The sequence below is a fragment of the Nerophis ophidion genome, linkage group LG14, assembly GCF_033978795.1.
Source record: "Nerophis ophidion isolate RoL-2023_Sa linkage group LG14, RoL_Noph_v1.0, whole genome shotgun sequence".
Lineage (NCBI taxonomy): Eukaryota > Metazoa > Chordata > Actinopteri > Syngnathiformes > Syngnathidae > Nerophis > Nerophis ophidion.
Window position 1 is genome coordinate 9268768 of NC_084624.1, and position 13155 is coordinate 9281922.

Below are 13155 nucleotides of genomic sequence, written 5' to 3' on the forward strand. Positions count from 1 at the left end.
GTGGTAGTAGTAGTAGTAGTGGCAGTAGTGGTGGTAGTAGTAGTAGTAGTAGTAGTAGTAGTGGTGGTAGTAGTAGTAGTAGTAGTGGCAGTAGTGGTGGTAGTAGTAGTAGTAGTAGTAGTAGTAGTAGTGGTGGTAGTAGTAGTAGTAGTGGCAGTAGTGGTGGTAGTAGTAGTAGTAGTAGTAGTAGTAGTGGTGGTAGTAGTAGTAGTAGTAGCATTAGTGGTGGTAGTAGTAGTAGTAGTGGTAGTAGTAGTAGTGGTGGTAGTAGTAGTAGTAGTAGTGGTGGTAGTAGTAGTAGTAGTAGTGGCAGTAGTGGTGGTAGTAGTAGTAGTAGTAGTAGTATTAGTAGTGGTGGTAGTAGTAGTAGTAGTGGCAGTAGTGGTGGTAGTAGTAGTAGTAGTAGTAGTAGTGGTGGTAGTAGTAGTAGTAGTAGCAGTAGTGGTGGTAGTAGTAGTAGTAGTGGTAGTAGTAGTAGTGGTGGTAGTAGTAGTAGTAGTAGTGGTGGTAGTAGTAGTAGTAGTAGTAGTAGTGGTGGTAGTAGTAGTAGTAGTAGTGGTGGTAGTAGTAGTAGTAGTAGTAGTAGTGGTGGTAGTAGTAGTAGTAGTAGTAGTAGTGGTGGTAGTAGTAGTGGCAGTAGTGGTGGTAGTAGTAGTAGTAGTGGCAGTAGTGGTGGTAGTAGTAGTAGTAGTGGTGGTAGTAGTAGTAGTAGTAGTGGTAGTAGTGGTGGTAGTAGTAGTAGTAGTAGTGGTAGTAGTGGTGGTGGTGGTAGTAGTAGTAGTAGTAGTAGTAGTAGTGGTGGTGGTAGTAGTAGTAGTAGTGGTAGTAGTGGTGGTGGTGGTAGTAGTAGTAGTAGTAGTAGTAGTAGTAGTAGTAGTGGTGGTAGTAGTAGTAGTAGTAGTAGTAGTGGTGGTAGTAGTAGTAGTGGTGGTAGTAGTAGTAGTAGTAGTAGTAGTGGTGGTAGTAGTAGTAGTGGTAGTAGTGGTGGTGGTGGTAGTAGTAGTGGTGGTAGTAGTAGTAGTAGTAGTAGTGGTGGTAGTAGTAGTAGTAGTAGTGGTGGTAGTAGTAGTAGTAGTAGTAGTGGTAGTAGTGGTGGTAGTAGTAGTAGTAGTGGCAGTAGTGGTGGTAGTAGTAGTAGTAGTAGTGGTGGTAGTAGTAGTAGTAGTAGTGGTGGTAGTAGTAGTAGTAGTAGTGGTAGTAGTGGTGGTGGTGGTAGTAGTAGTAGTAGTAGTAGTAGTGGTGGTGGTAGTAGTAGTAGTAGTAGTAGTAGTAGTGGTGGTAGTAGTAGTAGTGGTGGTAGTAGTAGTAGTAGTAGTAGTAGTGGTGGTAGTAGTAGTAGTGGTAGTAGTGGTGGTGGTGGTAGTAGTAGTGGTGGTAGTAGTAGTAGTAGTAGTAGTGGTGGTAGTAGTAGTAGTAGTAGTGGTGGTAGTAGTAGTAGTAGTAGTAGTGGTAGTAGTGGTGGTAGTAGTAGTAGTAGTGGCAGTAGTGGTGGTAGTAGTAGTAGTAGTAGTGGTGGTAGTAGTAGTAGTAGTAGTGGTGGTAGTAGTAGTAGTAGTAGTGGTAGTAGTGGTGGTGGTGGTAGTAGTAGTAGTAGTAGTAGTAGTGGTGGTGGTAGTAGTAGTAGTAGTAGTAGTAGTAGTGGTGGTAGTAGTAGTAGTAGTAGTAGTAGTGGTAGTAGTGGTGGTAGTAGTAGTAGTAGTAGTGGTAGTAGTGGTGGTGGCAGTAGTGGTGGTAGTAGTAGTAGTAGTAGTGGTGGTAGTAGTAGTAGTAGTAGTGGTGGTAGTAGTAGTAGTAGTAGTGGTAGTAGTGGTGGTAGTAGTAGTAGTAGTAGTGGTGGTAGTAGTAGTAGTAGTAGTGGTAGTAGTGGTGGTAGTAGTAGAAATAGTGGTAGTAGTAGTAGTGGTAGTAGTTGTAGTAGTCAAAAATATAATTTATAAATATTAATAATAGCAGTTAATGAGCCTTTTGTTTATTTGTTGCACTTTAATGGGGGCAGTTGTCTGTGGATTTAAGTTAATAATTTATTTGACTCATGTTTTATTTATTATTTTGTATTTCGTGTGTGTTACTTGTTTGGAGCAAAGCATTTGATATGTATTTGGTTTTATTTCTGGCAACTGTATATGTAAAAAAACAAAACAGGGAGTGGGTGAAGATAGTTATGAAAAGACACACAACTCGACACACAGGTCCTCCTACTTTGAGAAGGACATTGAATAGTCAGACACATTGTTTATCTAATCCACCCCCAGTTATGTGTGTTGGAGACAACTATATGCTTCCTTCAATAAGAACTAGAAGCTTGGACTTCCGTTCGGTGGCTCTGTGGTGCAGTTCAGCCACTAATGTGACACGGGGCGTGGGCGGGAACACACACCGCCACTCTGCTGCTCCCGAGGGAGTGTATGGAGGTAAAAGGGCACTTTATAGAATGTAGGAGTGTTTCTTTCAACCACTGGGATTATGCAGTTTCACCTTTTTGGCAAACTAATAATTACAATCTGCAAATAAAGTGCAGTTGTCAAGCGTCGATGCTGACTAGACTCTGCAAAGTCACCACACCAGGAGGTGGAAGCATGGGAGTGAAGCGACCGGAATGAGAATCAGCACCTCCAAGTCCGAGTCCATGGTTCTTGGAGTGCCATCTCCAGGTTGGGGAGGAGATCTTAACCCAAGTGGAAGAGTTCAAGTACCTCGGAGTCTTGTTCACGAGTGAGGGAAGAGTGGATCGCTAGATCAACAGGCGGATCGGTGTGGTGTCTTCAGTAATGCGGACGCTGTATCGATCCGATGTGGTGAAGAAGGAGCTGAGCCGGAAGGCAAAGCTCTCAATTTACCTCACCTATGGTCATGAGCTTTGGGTTATGACCGAAAGGACAAGATCACGGGTACAAGCGGCCCAAATGAGTTTCATCTCTATCCCTTAGAGATAGAGATGTAATCTGGGAGGAGCTCAAAGTAAAGCCACTGCTCCTCCACATAGAGAGGAGCCCTATGAGGTGGTTGGATGCCCAAGATGGCGGCAAGGAGGCGGAGAATGTGGCTGAGCGGAGAGGCGGGGCGTGCCGGGAGCGACGCTACGAGCAAGATCTGGTGGGTGGCTCGCACACCGGCACACAATTAACTCATCTCCTCACGCTGTATAAAAGGGGAGAAGGAGGAGAAATCGAGTAGGAGAGCCGGCAGCAGCGACTAAGAAGCAAGAGTGCCCAAAAAGCAGACGAGGACGACGACGGCAGCTGAAAAGCAGGCCGGGAACGAGCAGTGGAGGAAGGAGCTGAAAAGCGACCCGACCGCAGACAAGCTTTATTTGAAATAATAAAAGAGTCAAACCTGTTTAAAAGCATGTCCTTCCTGGGTGGTCCATTGAACCCGCACGATGACGGCAAGCGACTGTCACAATAACATCCTGTAATTTCATTTCTGTATTATTATTTTTATCTTCTTCATTTTAAAACTGCGCCAGACTCAATCCCACCTATCACATCATTTGTTTTGAAAGTATGAATAACGACGAATAAAGATAGAATCCTATTAACCGCAACAGGTAAGTGTAAAAAAACCCAACAAAAAAACAATATGAATTGCACATTTTTATAATATACTTGGTCTATTTTTAAAAAAAGCAAGCAAGCTGATGTTTAGGTGTGGTAAAATGTGTTCTCTGCATTTGACCCATCTCCTTGTTCACCACCTGGGAGGTGAGGGGAGCAGTGAGCAGCAGCGGTGGCCACGCCCGGGAATAATTTTTGGGGTGATTTAACCCCCAATACCAAGCCTTGATGCTGAGTGCCCAGCAGGGAGGTAATGGCTCCCATTTTTATAGTCTTTGGTATGACTCGGTATGATTTTACCAGTCCAGCCCAGCCTGCATGTGGCCCCTGAGCTGAAATGAGTTTGACACCACTGCTCTATGCCGTTGTTTAGGGCCACACAATCCTTCTGTAAATAAAGATATGTGCAATTACAGTGGTACCCTAAATTTAAGATTTTTTTTTTAAATGCCAGCAAAAACATTTGTCGATGAATGAATTACGGAGAACGTGTTCAAGTCAGGACTCTGTGCAGGCCAGTCAAGTTCATCCGCACCACAGTTATTAGTTGAGGCAGAAAATGTCGTCGTGAAAAACCCCGCAAGATCCGACAAGAACTTATGGTGAGAGATGGGACAAACAGTTGTTTTCCTACCACGGGAAGAAAGATAGTGAGTGAAGCATAGTGCTGAGAAGAAGAAGAAGGGAATGAAAGTCATGGAATTAAAGAAATAAATCATCTAAAACGGGACCGAGCGTGTAGACGGAGCATTTCAAATGCATCACGGCGAGTCTGCACCGTAGGAGGATTCGGTAACGTTGTACAAGAATGTTAAAATAGTATCTTATCGTTGTTCATTTAGTAATGAAAGTATGGAAAAGCTGCTGATTGTGTGTTTGACAGAGAAGCAGCTGGAAGGACATTACTTCATAAAACTACAATTCCATTGTATTGTTTCATTTTTTTTTTTTTTTAAAGCATGTCAAATTGTGCTTGTTTTCATTTCAATCCACTTCAGGGCCAGGAGGTGATTTAAGATACAAGTGTTTTGAGTTGAGAGCTTCGTCACGGAACCGATTCAATCATTCGAGGTACAAGGGGTGCCCAAAAAAAGCCGACTCACATCCGAACGGCGATTCTTATTTGTGCTAATTCGAAATCAATTTTTTATCGGCATAGCTCGGTTGGTAGAGTGGCCGTGCCAGCAACTTGAGGGTTGCAGGTTCGATTCCCGCTTGTGCCATCCTAGTTACTGTCGTTGTGTCCTTGGGCAAGACACTTTACCCACCTGCTCCCAGTGCCACCCACACTGGTTTAAATGTAACTTAGATATTGGGTGTCACTATGTAAAGCGCTTTGAGTCACTTGAGAAAAGCGCTATATAAATATAATTCACTTCACATCATTCTCAATAACTGAATGCAGCTGAGATAGGCTCCAGCCCCCCACACACACACACACGACCCTGATAGGGACAAGCGGTAGAAAAATAGATGGATGGGTATACACTATATTGCCAAAAGTATTTGGCCACCTGCCTTGAAGTGCCATCCCATTCCTAGCCCATATGATGTGGTTCCACTTTTTGTGACCATTACAGCTTCAACTCCCCTGGGATGGCTGTCCACAAGGTTGCTGTGTGTGTTTGTAGGAATTTTCCACCATTCTTCCAAAAGCACATTGGTGAGATCTCTGTTCTAATTCATCCCAAAGGTTTTCTATCGGGTTCATGTCAGGACTCTGTGCAGGCCAGTCAAGTTCATCCACACCAGACTCTGTCATCCATGTCTTTACGGACCTTGCTGTGTGCGACTGGCGCACAGTCATGTTGGAAGAGGAAAGACGGGAGCATGGAATTGTCCAAAATGTTTTGGTATTCCTTGCACTGGAACTAAGGGCCCGAGCCCAACTGCTGATAAACAACCCCACACCATCATTCCTCCTCCACCAAATGTCACACTCAGCACAATGCCGTCCGTAATGTAGCGTTCTCCTGGCAACCTCCAAACCCAGACTGGTCCATCAGCTTGCCAGATGGAAAAGCGCCAGAGTAGGCGTCGCCACTGGGTTTTACACACCTGTGGCCGGGCCAGGTGATTAGGACACCTGGTTCTGATCATTTGCACGGGGGGCCGAATACTTTTGGCAATATAGTGTATGCAGGAATATGTGATATATAAAATATGTACGACGGCTTCTCATTTATTACTAAATACAATAAATTCACATTTAATAAAAAAAAAAAACATATAAAAAAGGTGTGTGTGTATTAATGTTGGTGTTTGGCAGTGTGAGGCCACACCCACTTCTTGTTTGGCAGTGTGAGGCCACACCCACTTCTTGTGGACTCTTGCAGGGTCACTTTGTTGTCACGGAGGCACACAACCTCTCAGTTTCTTTAACAGGGGGAACAAACCTACTTTTTCAATGTTGGCGCAATCCACACCCTTACAGTTGCGAAATGACTCACACACACACACACACACACACACACACACACACACACACACACACACACACACACACACACACACACACACGCGCACACACACACACACACACACACACACACACACACACACACACACACACACACAGACACACGCTCTCTCTCTCTCACACACACACAGACACACGCTCTCTCTCTCTCACACACACACACACGCTCTCTGTCTCTCACTCACTCACACACACACACGCACATGCACACAAACACACACACGCTCTCAAACACACACACACACACTCAAACACACACACACCCTCTCACACACACACACATACTCACGCACACACCCTCTCACACACACACACATACTCACGCACACACACACGCTCTCAAACACACACACACTCTCAAACACACACTCAAACACGCACACGCTCTCACACACGCTCTCAAACACACACACACGCTCTCAAACACACACTCAAGCACGCACACGCTCTCACACACACGCTCTCAGACACACACGCTCTCAAACACACACACACATGCTCTCAAACAAACACACACACTCTCTCAAACACACGCACACACTCTCAAACACACACACACTCAAACACGCACATGCTCTCACACACACGCTCTCAAACACACACACACACTCAAACACACACACACCCTCTCACACACACGCTCTCAAACACACACACACACACTCAAACACACACACACCCTCTCACACACACACACATACTCACGCACACACACACGCTCTCAAACACACACACGCTCTCAAACACACACTCAAACACGCACACGCTCTCACACACACGCTCTCAAAACACACACACACGCTCTCAGACACACATGCTCTCGAACACACACACACATGCTCTCAAACACACACACTCTCTCAAACACACGCACACACTCTCAAACACACACACACTCAAACACGCACATGCTCTCACACACACGCTCTAACACACAGTCTCAGACACACAGACGCTCTCAAACACACACTCTCAAACACACGCACACACTCACAAACACACACACACGCTCAAACACACACACACAGACTCTCAAACACACGCACACACTCTCAAACACACACACTCAAACACGCACACGCTCTCACACACACGCTCTCAAACACACGCTCTCAAACACACGCACACACTCTCAAACACACACACTCTCAAACACACACACACGCTCTCAAACACACACATACATACACACTGACACACACACGTTCTCAAACACACACACACACTCAAACACACACGCTCTCACACACACACTCTCAAACACACACACGCTCTCAAACACACACACACACACACTCTCTCTCAAACATACACACACACACACTTTCAAACACACGCTGGCTGTTATAGCGGCACTATGGACAAAACATGGCGGGCATAGGGTGGAGGTGGTGTTTTGGTATTAGACAGATTGAGAGTGTGGAACACAAACTATTAAAGTCACCACTGATTCATTCTTATGAATGACAATCCTCTCTCACACACACGCACGCACGCACGGACGCACGCACACACACACACACACACACACACACACACACACACACACACACACACAGAGAAAAATCACAGCCGTGGTTAGCGGCGGCCTCACCGCCTACACGCGCTGCTCTGCAACAGAACCCATTCACCTTCCTGCGTGTCTCCTGCGTCACTGGCGATGTCACTGTTGCCACGGAAACTAACGATGCCCTCTCTGCTCGGCGGCGGTGCTGATGCAGGCCGCTGACGTACTCCTCGCTCCAGAACAACAACACTCCCAGAACACCGCCGAGGGTCCCTGCGCTGTAGGCTGAGGTGTGTGTGTGTGTGTGTGTTGACGTGGAAGTGTTGAACGATGACTGGGATAGGCTCCAGCTCACTAGCGGCCCTCACAGAAAATGTAGCAGCAATGTTTCTCTATTTAACTTTGGTACAAACCAAAGATCCTCAAATGTTTTTCCATCAATCAGAAAACATTCAGCTCTCCAAGTACCAGCATAATGACATCATTAAAATGCAGTAGTGGAGTAGACCTAAGTATTCATTAAGTTCCACCATAATGACAACATTAAATACATTAGCGTAGTAGATATAAGTATTCATTAAGTACCACCATAGTGACAATGTTAAAATACAGTAGTGTAGTAGACCTAAGTATCCATTTAGTACCAGCATAATAACAACATCAAAATACAATAGTGATATAGACCTAAGTATTCATTAAGTACCACCATAATGACAACATTAAATACAGTAGCGTAGTAGACATAAGTATTCATTAAGTACCAGCATAATAACAACTTCAAAATACAATAGTGTAGTAGACCTAAGTATCCATTAAGTACCAGCATAGTAACAACATTAAAATAAAGTAACGTAGTAGACCTAAGTATTCATTAAGTACCACTATCAGGACAACATTTAAATACAGTAGTGTAGTAGACCCAAGTATTTATTAAGTACCACCATAGTGACAATGTTAAAATACAGTAGTGTGGTACACCTAAGTATCCATTTAGTACCAGCATAATAACAACATTAAAATACAATAGTGTAGTAGACTTAAGTATACATTAAGTACCAGGTTAGTGACAACATTAAAATAAAGAAACATAGTAGACCTACGTATTCATTAAGTACCTCTACAGTGACCAACATTATAATACAGTAATGTAGTAGACTTAAGTATTCATAAAGTACCAGCATAATGACAACAAAAAAATACAGTAGTGTAGTAGACATAAGTATTCATTAAGTACCACCATAGTGATAACATTAAATATAGTAATGTACTGGACCTAAGTGATCATTAAGTACCAGCATCATGAAAACATTAAAATACAGTAGTGTAGTAGACCTAAGTATTCATTAAGTACCACCATAGTGACCAACAATAAAATGCAGTAGTGTAGTAGACCCAAGTATTCATTAAGTCCCACCATAGTGACCAACAATAAAATACAGTAGTGTAGTAGACCTAAGTATTCATTAAGTACCACCATAATAACAACAATAAAATACAGTAGTGTAGTGACTTAAGTATTCATTAAGTACCACCACAGTGACAACATTAAAATAAATAAATGTTAGTAGACCTAAGTACAGTAGTGTAGTAGACCCAAGTATTCATTAAGTCCCACCATAGTGACCAACAATAAAATACAGTAGTGTAGTAGACCTAAGTATTCATTAAGTATCACCATAATGACATCATTAAAATACAGTAGTGTAGTAGACCTAAGTATTCATTAAGTACCAACATAGTGACAACATTAAAATAATGTAGTAGACCGTAAGTATTCATTAAGAACCACCATAGTGACCAACAATAAAATACAGTAGTGTAGTAGACCTAAGTATTCATTAAGTACCACCATAATGACAACATTAAATACAGTAGTGTAGTAGACCTGAGTATTCATTAGGTATCAGCATAGTGACAACATTTGAATAAAGTAACATAGTAGACCTAAGTATTCATTAAGTACCACCATAGTGACCAACAATAAAATACAGTAGTGTAGTAGACCCAAGTATTCATTAAGTACCACCATAGTGACAACATTAAAATACAGTAGTGTAGTAGACCCAAGTATTCATTAAGTACCACCATAATGACAACAATAAAATACAGTAGTGTAGTAGACATAAGTATTCATTAAGTACCAGCATCATGAAAACATTAAAATACGGTAATGTAGTAGACCTATGTATTCATTAAGTACCAGCATAGTGACAACATTAAAATAAAGTAACATAGTAGACCTAAGTATTCATTAAGTACAACCATAGTGACAACATTAATATACAGTAGAGTAGTAGACCTAAGTATTCATTAAGTACCAGGTTAGTGACAACATTAAAATAAAGTAACGTAGTAGACCTAAGTATTCATTAAGTACCACCATAGTGACCAACATTAAAATACAGCAGTGTAGTAGACCCAAGTATTCATTAAGTACCACCATAATGACCAACATAAAAAAATGCAGTAGCGTAGTAGCCCTACATATTAATTGAAAACAACATTGACAAGTATGTTCAATATTATGGCCACTGTAACATTACACACAGTTTGGACGGTAACACTGTGTTGGAATATAGGAAAATAAAACACTGTACTTTAATCAAGTCACCCAAAAAGGGACAAGCGGTATAAAATGGATGGATTCTTGTAGTGGTACTAGTACTACAGTTTGAGAATCGCTGGAGTAAAGAACGTTCATCATGTGTTAGAGTTCTTCCTCTTTCTTGTTTCCCCGATTAGACGAGTTGGAAGTGAAGGACAAGCGGTATAAAATGGATGGTGATCGTGTTATTGAAAGTCTCACACCTTCCCCGCCCAGCTTCTCTGGAGCTTCTTTTATTTTTTTTTCCCCCTCTCCGCCATGACATCAACCCACAATGCATTGCACTGTTTGCAGTTTACCTCGAGTCCCCATGGCAACAGGCGCCGGGCCCGCCCCTTTATTCAAATCAGAACCGGAAACGCACGTCATCGCGGGCCAATCCGCGCGCGGGTGGGTGACATAATGGAATTTTTTCCGGGCTAGGAGGCGCCCATTGCCCGGCCGCGCTGCCAGAAGGAAGGAGGACGACGCCGCGGAGACTTTGACGGGAGACCTGCGCTCCATGTAGGCGCCCTCCGCTGAGGGTGTAGAATGGAAAGGAGCCTCTATTCCTCCGCCATGATGAAGAAGGACGTCCACCTCAGCATGGAAGAACACGCAGCCGAGCTGAAGAACGCCGCCGACGGCCTGCTCAGCTCGCCGGACCTGGGGCTCCTCAAGCTGGCCTCCCCGGACTTGGAGCGCCTGATCATCCAGTCCCACAGCAACGGCGGCCACCACGCCGCGTCCCAGTTCCTCTACCCGAAGTCCGCCAGCGACGAGCAGGAGTTCGCGGAGGGCTTCGTCAAGGCTCTGGAGGACCTCCACAAGCAGAACCAGCTGAGCGAGGCGGGCTGCGACAGACTGGAGCTCCTGGGAGGCGCCGGCGCGGTGGTGGGCTCCTCCGGGCTCCACGATCTGCCGGTCTACACCACCCTCAACGGCTACGCGGGCGCCACCGCCATCAACTACACCGCGGACACCATCCCCTTCCCGCCGCCGCCGCCGGCGCACCTCAGCCCGCAGCAGCAGGCCGCCGCTGCCGCCGCCGCCTTGTCGCGGCTCCAGTCCGGCGTGAAGGACGAGCCGCAGACCGTCCCGGACATGCAGAGCCTGGGCGACAGCCCGCCTCTGTCCCCCATCGACATGGACAACCAGGAGCGCATCAAGGCGGAGAGGAAGAAGCTGCGCAACCGGATAGCCGCCTCCAAGTGCCGCAAGCGGAAGCTGGAGAGGATCTCCCGGCTGGAGGACAAGGTGAAGACGCTGAAGACGCAGAACACCGAGCTGGCGTCCACGGCCTCCGTCCTCCGCGAGCAGGTCGCCCAGCTCAAGCAGAAGGTGATGAACCACGTCAGCAGCGGCTGCCAACTTTTGCCCAACCAAGTCCAAGCTTACTGAAGCTTGGACTTGAACTCCAGTTTTTTTTTTTTTTTTAAAGGCCTGACATGAAGTTCCTGGCGTGGACGCACCCTGCACGTGGGCGTGTCCGGAGGTGAAAGGTCAAACGTTCTGGCCAAATACCGGGTATATAAATATGTATATACTGCCTTACTTGTTTACATGCACTTACCAATGACAAATATATATATTTTTTATTTACGGAAACATGTATTGTATACCTCTGGTCATATTTACTTTTTTAATTTTTTTTTTTTATTGGACACACTTTATGTAGCTATAGAATAAAATGTGTTTGTCTCCATGAATGTATACTTGTGTATTCATGTATGATGGATTCTCATAGCTGACATGTATTAAATTCACTACATTATTAGTGTTTTCTGGGCTTTTAGTCAACATAATGTACCGATAACCATAGATCAGTCTTTTTCCAGATGCATTGGGTATTAACCAATTGTAATTGATGCAAAAACTATTTATTTACTACAACTAATACATCCATCCATCTTCTGCCGCTTATTCCCTTTGGGGTCGCTGGTGCCTATCTCAGCATCCATCGGGCAGAAGGTGGTGTACACCCTGGACAAGTCGCCACCTCATCGCAGGGCCAACACAGATAGACAACATTCACACACTAGGGCCAATTCAGTGTTGCCAATCAACCTATATTTATTAATCTACACTAGGGGTCGGCAACCCACGGCTCTTTAGTGCCGCCCTAGTGGCTCTTTGGCGCTTTTTCTAAAATATATGAAAAATGGAAAGGAGGGGGAAAAAAAACATTTTTGGTTTTAATTTGATTTCTCTAGGAGGACAAACATGACACAAACCTCCCTAATTGCTATAAAGCACACTGTTTATATTAAACATGCTTCACTGATTCGAGTATTAGGCGAACGCCGTTTTGTCCTACTAATTTTGGCGGCCCTTGAACTCACCCTAGTTCAGGGGTCAGCAACCCACGGCTCTTTAGCGCCGCCCTAGTGGCTCTTTGGAGCTTTTTGTAAAATATATGAAAAACGGAAATTATGAGGGAAAAGAAACATATTTTTGGTTTTAATTTGGTTTCTGTAGGAGGACAAACATGACACAAATCTCTCTAATTGCTATAAAGCACACTGTTTATATTAAACATGCTTCACTGATTCGAGTATTAGGCAAGCGCCGTTTTGTCCAAATTATTTTGGCGGCCCTTGAACTCACCCTAGTTCAGGGGTCAGCAACCCACGGCTCTTTAGCGCCCCCTAGTGGCTCTATGGAGCTTTTTCAAAAATATCCATCCATTTCCAACCGCTTATTCCCTTTTGGAGTCAAGGGGGGTGCTGGCGCCTATCTCAGCTACAATCAGGAAGAAGGTGGTGTACACCCTGGACAAGTCGCCACCTCATCGCAGGGCCAACACAGACAACATTCACATACTAGGGCCAATTTAGTGTTGCCAATCAACCTATATTTATTAATCTACACCTGAGGTTGGCAACCTGCGGCTCTTTAGCGCCGCCCTAGTGGCTCTATGGAGCTTTTTCGAAAATATATGAAAAATGGAAATAAGGGGAAAAAACATATTTTGTTTTAATTTGTAGGAGGACAAACATGACACAAATCTCCCTAATTGCTATAAAGCACA

At 44.4% G+C, this 13155-nt stretch overlaps 1 protein-coding gene across 1 annotated transcript; it reads left to right on the top strand.

The window, feature by feature from the left end:
- The first annotated feature begins 10563 nt into the window (after positions 1 to 10563).
- LOC133568082 (transcription factor JunD-like) lies at positions 10564 to 11901 on the top strand. The gene has a single exon (XM_061919789.1). The coding sequence runs from the start codon at positions 10677 to 10679 to the stop codon at positions 11523 to 11525; it is 849 nt and encodes a 282-aa protein (XP_061775773.1). The 5' UTR covers positions 10564 to 10676; the 3' UTR covers positions 11526 to 11901.
- The last annotated feature ends 1254 nt before the right edge of the window (positions 11902 to 13155 follow it).